Raw genomic sequence first — 13,327 nt, 5'->3', positions numbered from 1 at the left:
AGAGTTCAGGAGGCGATATTAGTCGAGACCGAGCAGGTGGCTGGCGCCCCCAAACGTACCAATCTTTCAAATCTTTCTGTTGGTATCGATTCTTTTACTAAAAGAATGTAATGGTGCAAAAGGGGAAAGCAAAATTCCGTAATAGCTCATCTCTCAAATTCAATCGATGTTCATGCGATCAGCATCTACGGAATGCATCGACAAAGTGTATTGCTGAAGACTCCTTATTCCCAATCTGTTGTGGGCAAGTAGGCTAATGTGTATTTGCACTTTAAACATTTGCGCGACTGCACGAGGACAGACCACAGCAACTGTAGTGTGTATGGTGCAGGATTATGAATACCCGCCACGATCATGAGCTTCGGACGTCACAAAGAAAGCTTCACCGAACGCGGCCTCCCAACGACAGCCAATCTGGGCGCGCTGGCAGTGCAGAATTAGGTTCAGCATATCTTACTTCTGTAATAAGATGATTTATTATGAGGCACTAGGCACAGTCTAGTAGCACTGGCAGTAGATGAACGCTGATCATGCGCACAGCCGACACAAGAGCGCCTTCTTCGTCTTCCTCTTCACCACAATGGCCCCCGGGAGAGAAGAGGAGCCATCCTGGCGACTTACGGCGTAGGTAGGATGAGGGGGTCATAGTCGGCTTAAGTCGGTTGACATGAACCGTGTCACGCCCGCGATGCCTATGGTCGGGTGAAGGTGTCACAGGTTCTACAACATAGGTGACAGCGGAAGTACGGTCTGTGACGCGGTAGGGGCCATCATAGCGTGCAAGGAGTTTGGTCGAAAGGCCAGGGCTGTGAGGCGGGACCCACAACCAAACAAGGGAACCAGTCGGGAAAACTGGTGTAAGCGCGTCACTGTCATGCCGCAGCTTTTGACGACCTTGAGCAGCGGTCGTAAGGGTTCGCGCGAGCTGCCTACAGTCCTCGGCATATTTGGCGGCTTCAGACACAGGCGTGCATTCGGAAGCATCGGGTCGGTATGGGAGCATTGTGTCCATAGTACACGAGGGCTCTCGTCCATACAGCAGAAAAAAAGGCGAAAAGCCAGTGGTAGCTTGTGTGGCCGTATTATAGGCATACGTGACGAACGGCAAAACAGTGTCCCAGTTACTGTGATCCGAGGCGACGTACATAGTCAACATGTCACCGAGTGTGCGGTTGAACCTCTCTGTCAAGCCATTCGTTTGCGGGTGGTAGGCTGTAGACTTGCGGTGAACGATGCTGCATGCAGCAAGAAGGGCTTGGATGACTTCGGACAAGAAGACACGTCCCCTGTCGCTGAGCAGTTCGCGTGGTGCGCCATGTCGAAGAACGAAGTTCCGCAAGATGAAGAACGCAACTTCGCGCGCAGAGGCTGCCGGGAGTGCGGCAGTTTCGGCGTAGCGCGTCAAGTGGTCGACACCTACAATTATCCATCGGTTACCCGAGGAACTGCAGGGAAGTGGCCCGTATAGGTCTATGCCGACGCGATCGAAGGGCCGAGCCGGGCAGGGCAGCGGCTGTAGCTCACCAGGAGGGCGCTGTGGAATTTTACGCCGTTGGCACGCCGTGCAAGCGCGTACGTACTGGCGCACGAAGTGATACATGCCGTGCCAGTAGAAACGCTGCCTTAGCCGAGTATACGTTTTCAGAACACCGGCGTGACCATTATGAGGAGCAGCATGAAAATAAGCGCATATGTCAGAACGCATGTGTCGCGGTATCACCAGGAGCCATTTGCGACCATCAGGCAAATAATTTCTGCGGTAAAGAACGTTGTCGCGGACAGTAAAGTGAGCGGCTTGGCGACGAAGTGTTCGCGAAGAGGGTGTGGCGGATGGGTCGTGGAGGAAATTCAGCATAGTTGAAAGCAAGGGATCCTTACGCTGCTCGTCCGGCATATCAGCGACGTTGAAGGCTTACATGGATGCGAAGAGCGGAGACACTGAAGCCACATCACAAGGTAGCGGCGATCGGGAAAGCGCATCGGCGTCAGAGTGCTTTCTGCCCGATCGGTAGACAACGCGGATATCATATTCTTGTAAGCGGAGTGCCCATCGCCCTAGGCGACCTGACGGATCCTTCAACGAGGACAGCCAGCAAAGTGAATGGTGGTCGGTGACAATGTCAAAAGGGCGACCATATAGGTATGGACGAAATTTGACGAGCGCCCAAATAATGGCCAAGCACTCCTTTTCGGTAACTGAGTAGTTGGCTTCTGCCTTCTTTAAAGTTCGGCTCGCATACGCGACGACGTACTCGTCATAGCCGTCTTTCCGTTGTGCGAGGACTGCACCAAGTCCGATACCGCTGGCGTCCGTATGTACCTCTGTAGGCGCTGTGGGATCGTAGTGTCGAAGAATCGGTGGCGAAGTAAGTAGGCGACGTAGTTTCTGGAAGGCTTCGTCACAGGAAGTGGACCACGCGGAGATGCCGTTGGTAGCGGTAAGCAAATTGGTCAGTGGTGCGATGATAGTCGCGAAATTGCGCACAAAACGCCGAAAGTAAGAGCAGAGCCCTATAAAGCTGCGGAGCGCCTTAAGAGTAGTGGGCGTCGGGAACTCTGCGACTGCGCGAAGCTTGGCTGGGTCAGGAAGCACGCCGTCCTTCGATACAACGTGACCCAATATTGTTAACTTGCGAGCAGCAAAACGGCACTTTTTGATGTTAAGTTGGAGGCCAGCAGAGGTGAGGCAGGTCAGTATCTCACGCAAGCGAACGAGGTGCGTCGGGAAATCTGGCGAAAACACCACGATATCATCAAGGTAGCACAGACATGTTTTCCACTTGTAGTTGCGAAGGATGGTGTCCATCATACGCTCGAAAGTAGCGGGCGCGTTGCATAGCCCGAATGGCATTACGGTAAATTCGTACAAGCCATCGGGCGTGATGAAAGCAGTCTTCTGACAGTCATCATCTGCCATCGGCACTTGCCAATAGCCGGAGCGAAGATCCAAAGAGGAGAAGTACTCTGCGCCTTGCAAGGAGTCGAGGGCGTCATCTATCCGAGGCAGCGGATAGACATCTTTACGAGTGATCTTATTGAGTCGACGGTAATCCACACAGAAGCGTATTGACCCGTCCTTCTTGCGTACTAATACTACAGGAGACGCCCAAGGACTGTGGGAAGGGCGAATGACGCCACGGTGCAGCATGTCGTCGACCTGCTCGTTAATGATCTTCCGCTCGGCTGCCGACACGCGGTATGGTCGCTGGCGTAACGGAGGATGGGAACCAGTGTGTACGCTGTGAGTGACGGTTGCCGTACGCCCCAGAGATGGTTGGTCACAGTCAAACGACGAGCGAAACTTCTGAAGAAGCGCGAAGACTTGCTGGCGATAAGGAGGCGGCAGATCGGCGTCTACGACAGATTCAAGAACGTTTGACGACGACGACGACAATGATGATGATGATGTGCACGGCACAGGAGAAGTGAGGGCGTCGAGTTCATAACAGGCCGTGTCGTCGGAAACATCGAGAATGTGAAGCGGGTCAAGGGGCTGAACACGACCGAGTGATTCGCCGCGCAGTAACGGCACATGGTAGGGAGATGGGTTACACACAAGCATTGAGGATAATCCAGACACAGTGGTGAGGACGGCAAATGGGAGAGGTAGGGCCTTGCGACGTAGAAAAATCGGCGACGGTGTAAAAAGTACTGTAGCGTCTGGCGCGGTGGAGCAAGAGACGGGCACAAGCACACACATGTCGGGTGGTATGTCCGTATCGGACACAATAGTGAGCTTGGAGGTTTTTTCTTCAGAAGGGTCAGGCGGCGGGGCATCGGCAAGCGGGAAAAGCGCTACTTCGGCCCGGGCGCAGTCGATGATGGCACGATGGTGAGTCAAGAAGTCCCAGCCGAGTATAATGTCATGTGAACATGATGACAACACGAGAAATTCAACAACGTAGACAATGCCTTCGATGACCACCCTTGCAGTACATTTAGCGACCGGGGCTATATGCTGCGCAGTCGCGGTGCTTAGAAGCATACCAGACAACGGCGTTGTGACCTTATGGAGGCTGCGACAAAGCTTTTCGTCGATAACAGAAACTGCAGCCCCAGTATCAATAAGCGCAATTGCGGCGGTTCACCATTGTGGTGAAGAGGAAGACGAAGAAGGCGCTCTTGTGTCGGCTGTGCGCATGATCATGCGCACAGCCGACACAAGAGCGCCTTCTTCGTCTTCCTCTTCACCACACTTCGAATGAATTCCAGAACGACTGCATAGGCGTCTGTTTGATGCAGAAAAAAACTTTTATTCATTGTCAGCTAGAACAGTGGGCGTTTCTTTTTAGAGCGCAGCTCTTTGGCGTCCGTTCCTGGGTTTCGCGTCGGCGTCGTCGTCGGCGTCGTCGTCGGCCTCGTAACCAGCTCCGCCCCCCTTTCATCTCCCCAGCGCTAGCAGCGATCGACTGATACCGCTGGATGCCGCTGACGCCGCTAGAGAGTCAAGATAACGTGACTGCATAGAACACCGTCGCCGCCATGCAGAAAGAGGAGGAAAGGTTCCCCCCCCCCCTGTTCTTGTGTGGCGGATAGGGTGCTCTTCAGTTGCCGACGCGCCGGTTATTCGTTGTCCCTGAAACCAACTCCGCAGCTGGGGTTGACTCACTATTGGCGTCAGCGGCATCAGTCAGTCGCTGCTATCTCTTCCCTCCTCCCTTTATCGTGTTGTCCGCTTGCTGCGCGCGCTTCTGCCCCCATCGTTTGCCGCTGGGTGTACACGCCGCCCCCCTCCCCCCTCTTCCTGCGAGTCTCCGGTTGTCAAAGCGCCGGCTCGAACTTAGTTCCTTTCTTCGCTCTTCCTCCAATGCAACCCCTGTGCGGTGGCAATCAGAGAGCCAGATCGGTGGCGGCGGATCTGTATATGTGCACCGCCCGAGCCGAAATTGCCGCTGCCGTTCGCCCTGTGCGGTGGCAATCAGAGAGCCAGATCGGTGGCGGCTTGACATAAAGACAAACAGCAATTTCCTAACACTTATGCGGGAGAACATCCCGTTCCTCTCGCTCGTAACGCGTCCCACGGCTGTGACAACCTCGCGAGGCACTTGTATACATCTCGTCTTTGAGAATCAAGCATTGGTGTACCAAGTCGAACATATATCAGTCTATTTCTCCGACCACAAAGCTTCCTTCATGACTGTCAAGAACTGTTAGTGGAGTCTTTGTTAAAGGAATACGTGTGAAAAATAAAAAAAAATTCTGTGATAGCGCATACATGTGTTGCTAGATTTCTTTGCCTCAATCTATCGAAAAGGTGAAACAGCTTATTTGCTGCGCTCAAATTTCGCATTAGGAAGTAACGTAATCGTCGGCAATTTTTTTTCTTTTTCATCGGTCGGAAATGCACCTGTCGAGCGCCCTGGCATAAATTGAAGAGCCCAGTGGAAGAGGTTGGACAACTTCAAACCGAAAAGTGCCAGAAGTATCCGAGGAATGTGAATAACCATAAAACCTACCTAGACAATATTAATTTTAACATCTCAAGATTGAGGAGGCTTGTGTCATCTTCCAATACAATTCGTTTACTTGAATGGCTTACGTAACAAAGTGACAACTCACTGATGGCAGCGCTTTTGGATAGCGCAATTTTACGCGAAGCGTTTTAGAGCGCAGTTCTTAGGCGGCCGTTCCTGCGTTGAGCGTCGGTGTGCCTCGTAACGAGGGCATCGAAGGATGAAAGAGCGAACGCGAGAGAGAGTAAAACATCTTTATTAATAATATTTGAATGGCTAAAGCAGTGTGGGAGGAACCCTCAGTCCAGGGTCCCTAAGATGAATCAAGCGATGTTTCGAGCCCGTTGTATCACAGCTCGGAGGACCTCGGGAGGTCCATCGCGGAGGGCATCGTCCCACAGCTCTTTATTGCGTAGGAGGTAAAGGAGAGTTGGCAAGGGAGGAAAGAGGTTTGCAGTCCACTCAATCGTGACGTGGAAGATTGTGGGCGAGCTGCCACAACCAGGGCAACGATCTGCATAACAGTGTGGGTAGAATTTATTGAGAGAGACAAGATTTGGGAAAGTTGCGGTTTGTAGCTGGCGTAATGCTACTGCTTCCTCCCGCGAGAAGGACGGCGGTGGTGCGGCGTGGGTGCGACAAATGCGAATGCGTGTATAATGACGGAGTATGTCTTTGTAACGGAGCAAGGGATCCCCCCCCTCTGAACTAGTCGCCTCACCACGCCGAGTCACCCGGAGGGAAATTTCTCGGGCAACCGCATATGTGCGCGTTCGTTACCCGGCACCGAGATATGACGAGGGGTCCAGAGTAAGTAGATGCGGGGAGGTGTGGTTGGTGTATTTTGCGGGATCTGTTTGAGAATTAGGTGCGCCGCTCTCGGGATGCCATGTCCTGATAGGAACGCCCGGCATGCCTATTGCGAGTTCGGCAATATATACACTTCTTCAGGAACACGGATGGCGTATCGAATTGCAAGAGCAACAACGAGAATTTCTCCGTAAGCGGCATTTGTTCCGCGCTTTGCGCGACAGGGTTTCTCAGGGATTCGGTGCCATCCAAAACTACTGAGGTATAGCCCTCTTGAGTGCGTGATGTGTCCGTGTATAAAGTATGTGTTTCCGCGATGTTTGCAAGCATGCGGCCAATGTATCGTACACGGACTTTACGCAGCCCTTTGTCATGCTCGGGCGTCCATAACGTGGTAATGGATGAATAATTAGTGCTTGGCGTATCGCTGACGACAAGATCGTTGGACGGGTTTCCAACTCAAGGGGTGGGACAGAGTATCCTAGCCGTGTGAGAAGATGGCGGCCAGTAGAAGTGAGTAGGAGGCCCTGGCGATGGCTGACCCAATGTGCCTCTAGCAGCTCGCCGAGTGTGTTATGTGTCCCTAAGTTAAGGAGACGGTGTGTGGAAATATAGTGCGGTAGGCCATGGGGGGCCAGCTTCGTCGCTTTGCGAATCATTGCGTCTATGCGAAGTTGTTGCGCTTGGGTCAACCGCTGAAATGGAAGATGGCATGTAAGGCGGTTTATCACGCATGCCTCCACCAAGCGCAGCAGGTCCCCTTCTCGAATTCCCGAGCGCCTGTTTGAGACCCTCCGGATCACGGCCAGAATTTGCTCAATCTGGTCTGGATAGAAGGGAAACAGTGTAGTTTAACCTGCCATCCGCTTGGACGTGTAGGCCGAGGATACGAGCACGATTAACCTGTGGTATCGGTGTGCCATCCACGTGCACAGTGATAGGGGGAGCAGAGGAACGGCTCCGGGGGCGAATGATTATGAGCTCCGACTTTTCCGGAGCTCATCTTAAGCCGTATTTTTTCGCGTACTCGGAAACTGTATCGACTGCTTGCTGTAATCAGTCCAGGATGGCTCCGTCGGAACACCGTGTCGACCAGATAGTAATGTCGTCCGCATAAATAGCGTGGGCGACATCAGGGATCTGGTCTAGTAGCCGGGGGAGCCCTGGGAACGCGATATTGAATAGAGTAGGGAAAAAAACTGAGCCCAGGGGTGTCCCACGTCCTACAAGGCAAATCGTACCGGATCGATGCGGTCCCATTCCCACGGTGGCTTTGCGATCTCGAAGAAATGCGCGGATACAGTTGTACATACGAATTCCACAGTGTGAATGTGCAACATTTCGAAGGATGAGGTCGTGTTCAACATTATCGAATGCCCCTTTTAGGTCTAAGGCGATGAGTATTCTCGTTTGGGCGGACGACGGAGGTCCTATGACTTCCTCCCGCAATTTTAAAAGCACATCTTTGGCAGACAGATGAGCCCGATATCCGTATTGTGAGTTAGGAAAGAATGATTTTTTCTTCGAGGAAGGGCTGCAGACACCGCAAGAGTACAGGCTTCAACAGCTTACCAATGCAGGATGTTAGGGAGATGGGTCGTAAGTTATCAACCTTAACAGGCTTGCCCGGTTTGGGGATCAGCGTGATGTCGGCGTGTCGCCATGCTTGTTGAGGCATGCCCTTGCGCTAGGAATCATTGAAGATACGAGTGAGGTGGTTAATATCCGCCTCACTGAGGTTACGAAGGGTGGCGAATCGGATGCGGTCGGCTCCCGGTACCGTGTTGCGGCGTAGATCTTGTAGGACCACCGCACCTCGTCAGATGTGATGTCTGCATCGAGCAATTCGTTCGCCTCGCCTACACAAGGATATCCAGGGTACTACGGCGGCGGGCCTGTGGGTATTAAATACTTCTCTAACTCTCTGAGGAGTGTCGAGACATCGTCGCTGTACTCGTGCATTAGGATGTGCAGCTGTTGAAATGTTATTCCCATTGTTGTGGTGGGATCTGTGAGTGAGCGAAGAACGGACCACGTTTTTGCTGTGCCCAATGTGCCTGAGAGGCGATCGGAAAATCCTCACCAGTTATTTCTCGCAAGGACCTCTGCATACTCTTGAGATTCCCGTGTAATTTGAACTAAACGTTTCTTAAGTTTGCGGTGAGGCGTTGTCGTTTCCATCGTCGTGTCAACCCTCCGCGGGCGTTGCAAAAATGAAGTAAATGCGGGTCTATGTCTGGTGTCTCGGTTGTGGTGCGCAGTGTGCCCGTGGTTGCCTCTTGATCTTGTGCGAGAGAGTCAAGCCAGCGTTCGTACCCTAGGCGCTCTGGTGGGTCCTGGCGACGTGCCCTGAATTTCGCCCAATCCGTTATACGCACATTTCGCTCGGGCCTGCGCGCACCCCGTAATGACAAGGTGATCACCACAATGTACTGGTCACTATCAAGGTGCTCCTCTAAAGGCCTATGCGCAACGACTGGGCCAGTATTGCGCACGAAGGTAAGGTCAGGGCAGGGGTCACGAGATACGCTGTTGTGCATCCGAGTGGGGTGCTCTGGGTCGGTAAGCAGTGTGTATCTCATGTTTGCGGGATGTTTGCAAGCATGCGGCCAATGTATCGTACACGGGCTTTACGCAGCCCTTTGTGCCCAAATTTGAAAATTTCGGCCGAGAGAATGGATGGCATTCCATAAGCGGGGCCCTTTAGCCTGTCATTTCACGTAACCCCATGCAGTATGCGGAGCGTTAAAGTCACCGGCCACCACACAAACCCGTCCAAACCTACCGAATTTTGTTAGTAGGTGCTGAAAAGATTGCGTTCGCGAACGGGGGGGAACTGTATGCATTGAGTATAAACAGACTCTCACTGCGTTTACCTTGCGTAATTATTTCCAATATTTGGTGAGGAATGTGACTGTTAGTGGTATGCATGCGACATGTAACATGTTTCGAAACTAAGGCTCCCACAAGACGAGAGACACCCGAGAGCGTGTTGTAGCCGGATAAAGAAGGTGTGCAATTGACTTCCTGTAAGAGGATGACATCGGGAGGGTTCGTGGATGTGGCGATATACTGATGTAGGGAATCTCGTTTTCCGCGGAATCCACTACAATTCCACTGCCACACCACTAGTGGATCCGCGTTACGCGGCACCATCATCATCGCGAGAGGAAGCAGGAGGTCGTGCATAGGGATGCGGCCGCCGGGTGCCCAAATTTGAAAATTGCGGCCAAGAGCCTTGGTCGGAAAGCGCGCTTTCGTTGTTACCGCTAAACTCAGGAACTTGCATGCGTGCGAAAGTGCACTCTATACTTGATTTCACTTGCTCCGTAATGCCTATTTGAAGGGCCTCCATTTGGCGTTCTATCCTGTCCAGAGCCGCCTGCATACTAATGCTCATGTCTGCCACCAGCGCGTCCATTTGTTTTTGCAGGCGCTCACAGCGCGCCTCCATGTCACGACGTAGGCGGGCTATTTGTATTAGAGGATCGGGGTTTGATAACGAATTGGTAATAAGGGAAGGGGTAGGGAGAGATTTACGGGGCGGAGCGAGCTGTGGGGGACCCTCCGCCCGACCTACCTCCTGAGGCGCCTCCATTGCTGTTTTCTTCTCCGGGGTCCGCTGCACCCCTGAAGGGACCAGGGTCACCTTGGCTGGGGCGTTCGTCTGCAGGGCCTTCTTGTAGGGTTGCTGGGAAGATGGGCAAGGAGGGCGCCTCTCTGGGAGGCGCACCGATGCTTCGCAGGATCGGGACCGCGACTTGGCGCGGGTCCGGAACTTGCGACGGGATCTCGTTCGGGTCTCCGACCTGTCTTGTCTGGTCTCCTTCGTTGGGGCGCGCGACGTTCGGGTCTCCGCCGTATCTGTGGTACTGGTTGGGTCGCTGGAGGGTTGGAGTTCACGCTGCTCTTTTTCGAGAGCTTTCCGCACCCAAACTTTGTTCAGTGCCTGCCTAGCACGCCGCGGGCAGTTTGGATCCGCTGTAGGGTTGGTCCCGTCACAGGATCTGCAGTGGGGGGGGGGTGCTCGGATGTTACGGGGTGGGGTAGTCAGTCCCGCACGTCGCGCAGATGGCCACGTGCGGCGTAGGACAGTAATCAGCCCTATGGCCGAGCTTGTGACATACCTTGCAGACCAGTTGGCGGGGTCGATGGGCGGGGTCGACCCGTTGGCGGAGTTCTGCATCGTAGAAACGCACGTAGCGAGGCACTTTAAGACCTTCAAATGTTACCAACACACCGTTGGTTTGACCCATCATTCGTGCTTGAAATATTTGAGTTCCAGGAGCCAAAAGCTCATCCACTAGCTTGGAAGACGATGTACCGGGCAAAAGACCAGGAACAATCGCTTTGCATGAGTTATCTGGGGCCGCAATATATGTTGAGATGGGATAAACCCGCTGACCAAGGCTCAGCTCCCTCACCTTGTACAATGCGTCGGCTACGTGTGACTGGGGTGTGCTGATGATTGCCAAGTTCTGCTGAGGTCGCAGTCGGAATATGATGTCCTGACGATCGTCCGTGGTCAAGCCAGCTGCACTCTATAGAGCACTGGCGAGTTCTGGGCGCGTCCACTTATCGAGGCAAAGTCCTCCGTGAGGCCGCAGAATTATCTTCTGATCGTGCAAAGGAAGTTGAGGCAGGCTCTGATTCCGACTGCGCTTGAGTACGGTAGGCTGGGAGGCGTCCGGAAAGCCCAAGATGTTCTCGGAGTGTTGCGTCTTAGCATGCGTTTGACGGATGCGTCGCTTACGTATGACTGTTTTCCAACAGCCACCTGTGTCGTCGTCAGTTTTGTCGTCGTAAATGTTCGGGGTAGCATATTCCTCCATCCTTTCCCCGGTCTGAGTGTGTACCTCTCGTTGTTGGGAGGAAAAATTGGCGACGATAGGGATCGGCGGCCACTCCCGCGGTATCCACCTCCGTCGCTGATTGCGTCTTCTGCGCGTTGGAGAATGATGTTGCGGTAGATAAATGCTCTATCGAAACAGAGCGGTGAATTGGCCGAAGGCCCTTTGCACGTCCGTTTGGAACATGCGCCTCGGAAGAGCTGGTCGCTTGGCGCTCTTGGTTCATAGTGTAGAAAACACGCCGAGGCAGCTATGGCCCCGGCAGGGGAAGCCGCGTTGGAACTGCTTCAGAGCTGTAGAGGCGCGGGGAGCGGCAAAAAAGTACCGGGAAGAAAAGGCGGTCGGTGGGAAACGGCGAGAAAGCCGCTTCCCATATGACTCCCGGCAAAAGCGGCCCGCGCAAGGCCGGTCAAGAGCGGTCGGTGAAGGTCGCGTGGTCTCGGTGGTTGCGGAGCGCCCCTACGACACGTCCGTTCGCGTCAGCCACCTGGGTGGAACTCCAACCGGTGGAAATACTTCGTCTGCCGCTGCTACTAAATGAGCCGCCCGAGCGGAGGGTCAGCGCCGCCGCCGGGGGGCCCTGTCGTTCGGAATGAAATTATTTGCCACAATATATCGGGAACTAAAACACCTCAAGAGCTGCGCTTAAAATTCTCGGAGTTCCCTAATCGTCAGTGAATTTTTTCTCCTCTTAGCGTCTATAACCGTTTATCATACTTGGCTCCGACACGCGCTAAAGCGTGCATTTGAATGGGACTTCTTTGTTTTTACTCCGATAGCAATTATTTGGACACTCCAGGTGCATTTTTTCCATCGCCCTTGCCGTGATGTTTCGTGTAAAGTCGAGCAGCCGTAACCACCTCGACGTGCCGTATGATGTACGTGCGATGAAAGCATGCGAGGGGAGCCGATGATCGCAGATCGATTTGGGGCGCGGGAAGGAGGAAGGCCGAGAGGAAACGCGTCGTATTTCGTCGCGTGATTTGCCGTGGGGGAATGAGAGGGAGAGAAGGGGGCGATATTGGGCTCCGAAAGCAACTGCCTATTTCAAGACCAGGCGCAAAGGAAACTGACGATCGATGCTCAATACCGCTCAAATCGGAGGAAAGTGGGGAGGCCGCGAAGAAAGGGGGGGGGGGGTGTAGCGGCTTCTACCAAACCAGCAACTGCTTACTTTGAGCGGCGGGGAGTGGTTGCACCTGCCGTATCTTGAGAGCGATCTGCAGATGGCTGATACCTTTGTGCACGCCTTGTTCTCGCGGCTCTTGTGTTGAAGAGATAGACCACGCGAACGTCCCTTCGCTCTCTGCAGCTGCCGTGCTCGCTCCCACCGGTGTTTTGACCGCGAGTGTCCGCGGTAATCGAAAGTGATGTGTTCATGTTTGCCTCTGCGCGCTGACCCCATGTTTGTTAATTCAGTTAGTAAGTGAATGTTTGCAAGTTTATACGGCCGGTAAAGCTACTATCCTTACATGGTATAACTCTCTACTAATTTCCTATTGCAATGAATGTTTCGCCTTTTGTGCGAAACTATGACTTTTTTTTTTGGCCTCTTCACCTTACGCGCTGTGTGGAATTTATGTACCGATGATGCTTAAGCAAACACCTCAATGATCCATTTTGTATATCCTTACTTACCCGAGACCTGAAGGAAATCTGTGACAGGTGCTCTCTTCGTGACGTCGTACTCCTTCATAGAGCCTTCTAAAAGCTCCTGCAGGATTCTTCCAGGCATAGTGATCACGAAAGCGTGGTTCACATCATCGTTGAAAGCCAGCACTTCGATGACGTGTTGCAGCAAGATGCGACCTGAGTGCAGATATGGCCTTCCATTGTAGGTGAATAATAGGTCAAGTTGAGCGCGGTAAATATTGTTTTGTGTAGCAGGTGAACTAAAAAAGACGGTGACAAAGGAGAATTATGAGGCAACGTCAAGTAATGCCACTCGAAAATAGACTGTTTAGAAAGGTACCTACTGAGCTCGCTGTTGTACATTGCACAGGCGCCAAAATATGGTGGCCAGCTCATAATTAAAATAGTAATCACTTGGAATTCAGCGCATTGTTTCTGCACGCTGGCTTTAAATTTGATAGAAAAAAATTGACAAAAGCAAGGAAAAGTGTACTAGCAGAACAATTTCTAAAGTCTTAGCCAAAGTTTTCGGCAATTGGTATAAATCGGCTTGTCACTTTTCGAAGTGTCCATTGACAAGCG

The 13,327-nt window shown here is 52.8% G+C and overlaps 1 protein-coding gene across 1 annotated transcript in view; it reads right to left on the bottom strand.

The window, feature by feature from the left end:
• Positions 1 to 13,327, bottom strand: part of LOC142586066 (snake venom 5'-nucleotidase-like) — a 105,493-nt gene that overhangs the window by 27,020 nt on the left and 65,146 nt on the right. The window contains exon 9 of the mRNA XM_075697333.1: positions 12,752 to 12,922. Coding sequence (XP_075553448.1) covers positions 12,752 to 12,922 — 171 coding nt within the window. The remainder of the gene's footprint in view (positions 1 to 12,751; positions 12,923 to 13,327) is intronic.

This window comes from Dermacentor variabilis, chromosome 6, assembly GCF_050947875.1.
Source record: "Dermacentor variabilis isolate Ectoservices chromosome 6, ASM5094787v1, whole genome shotgun sequence".
In the NCBI taxonomy this organism is placed as follows: domain Eukaryota; kingdom Metazoa; phylum Arthropoda; class Arachnida; order Ixodida; family Ixodidae; genus Dermacentor; species Dermacentor variabilis.
Note: the sequence above shows the minus strand (reverse complement) of the source record. Positions and strands in the feature narration are given on the sequence as shown.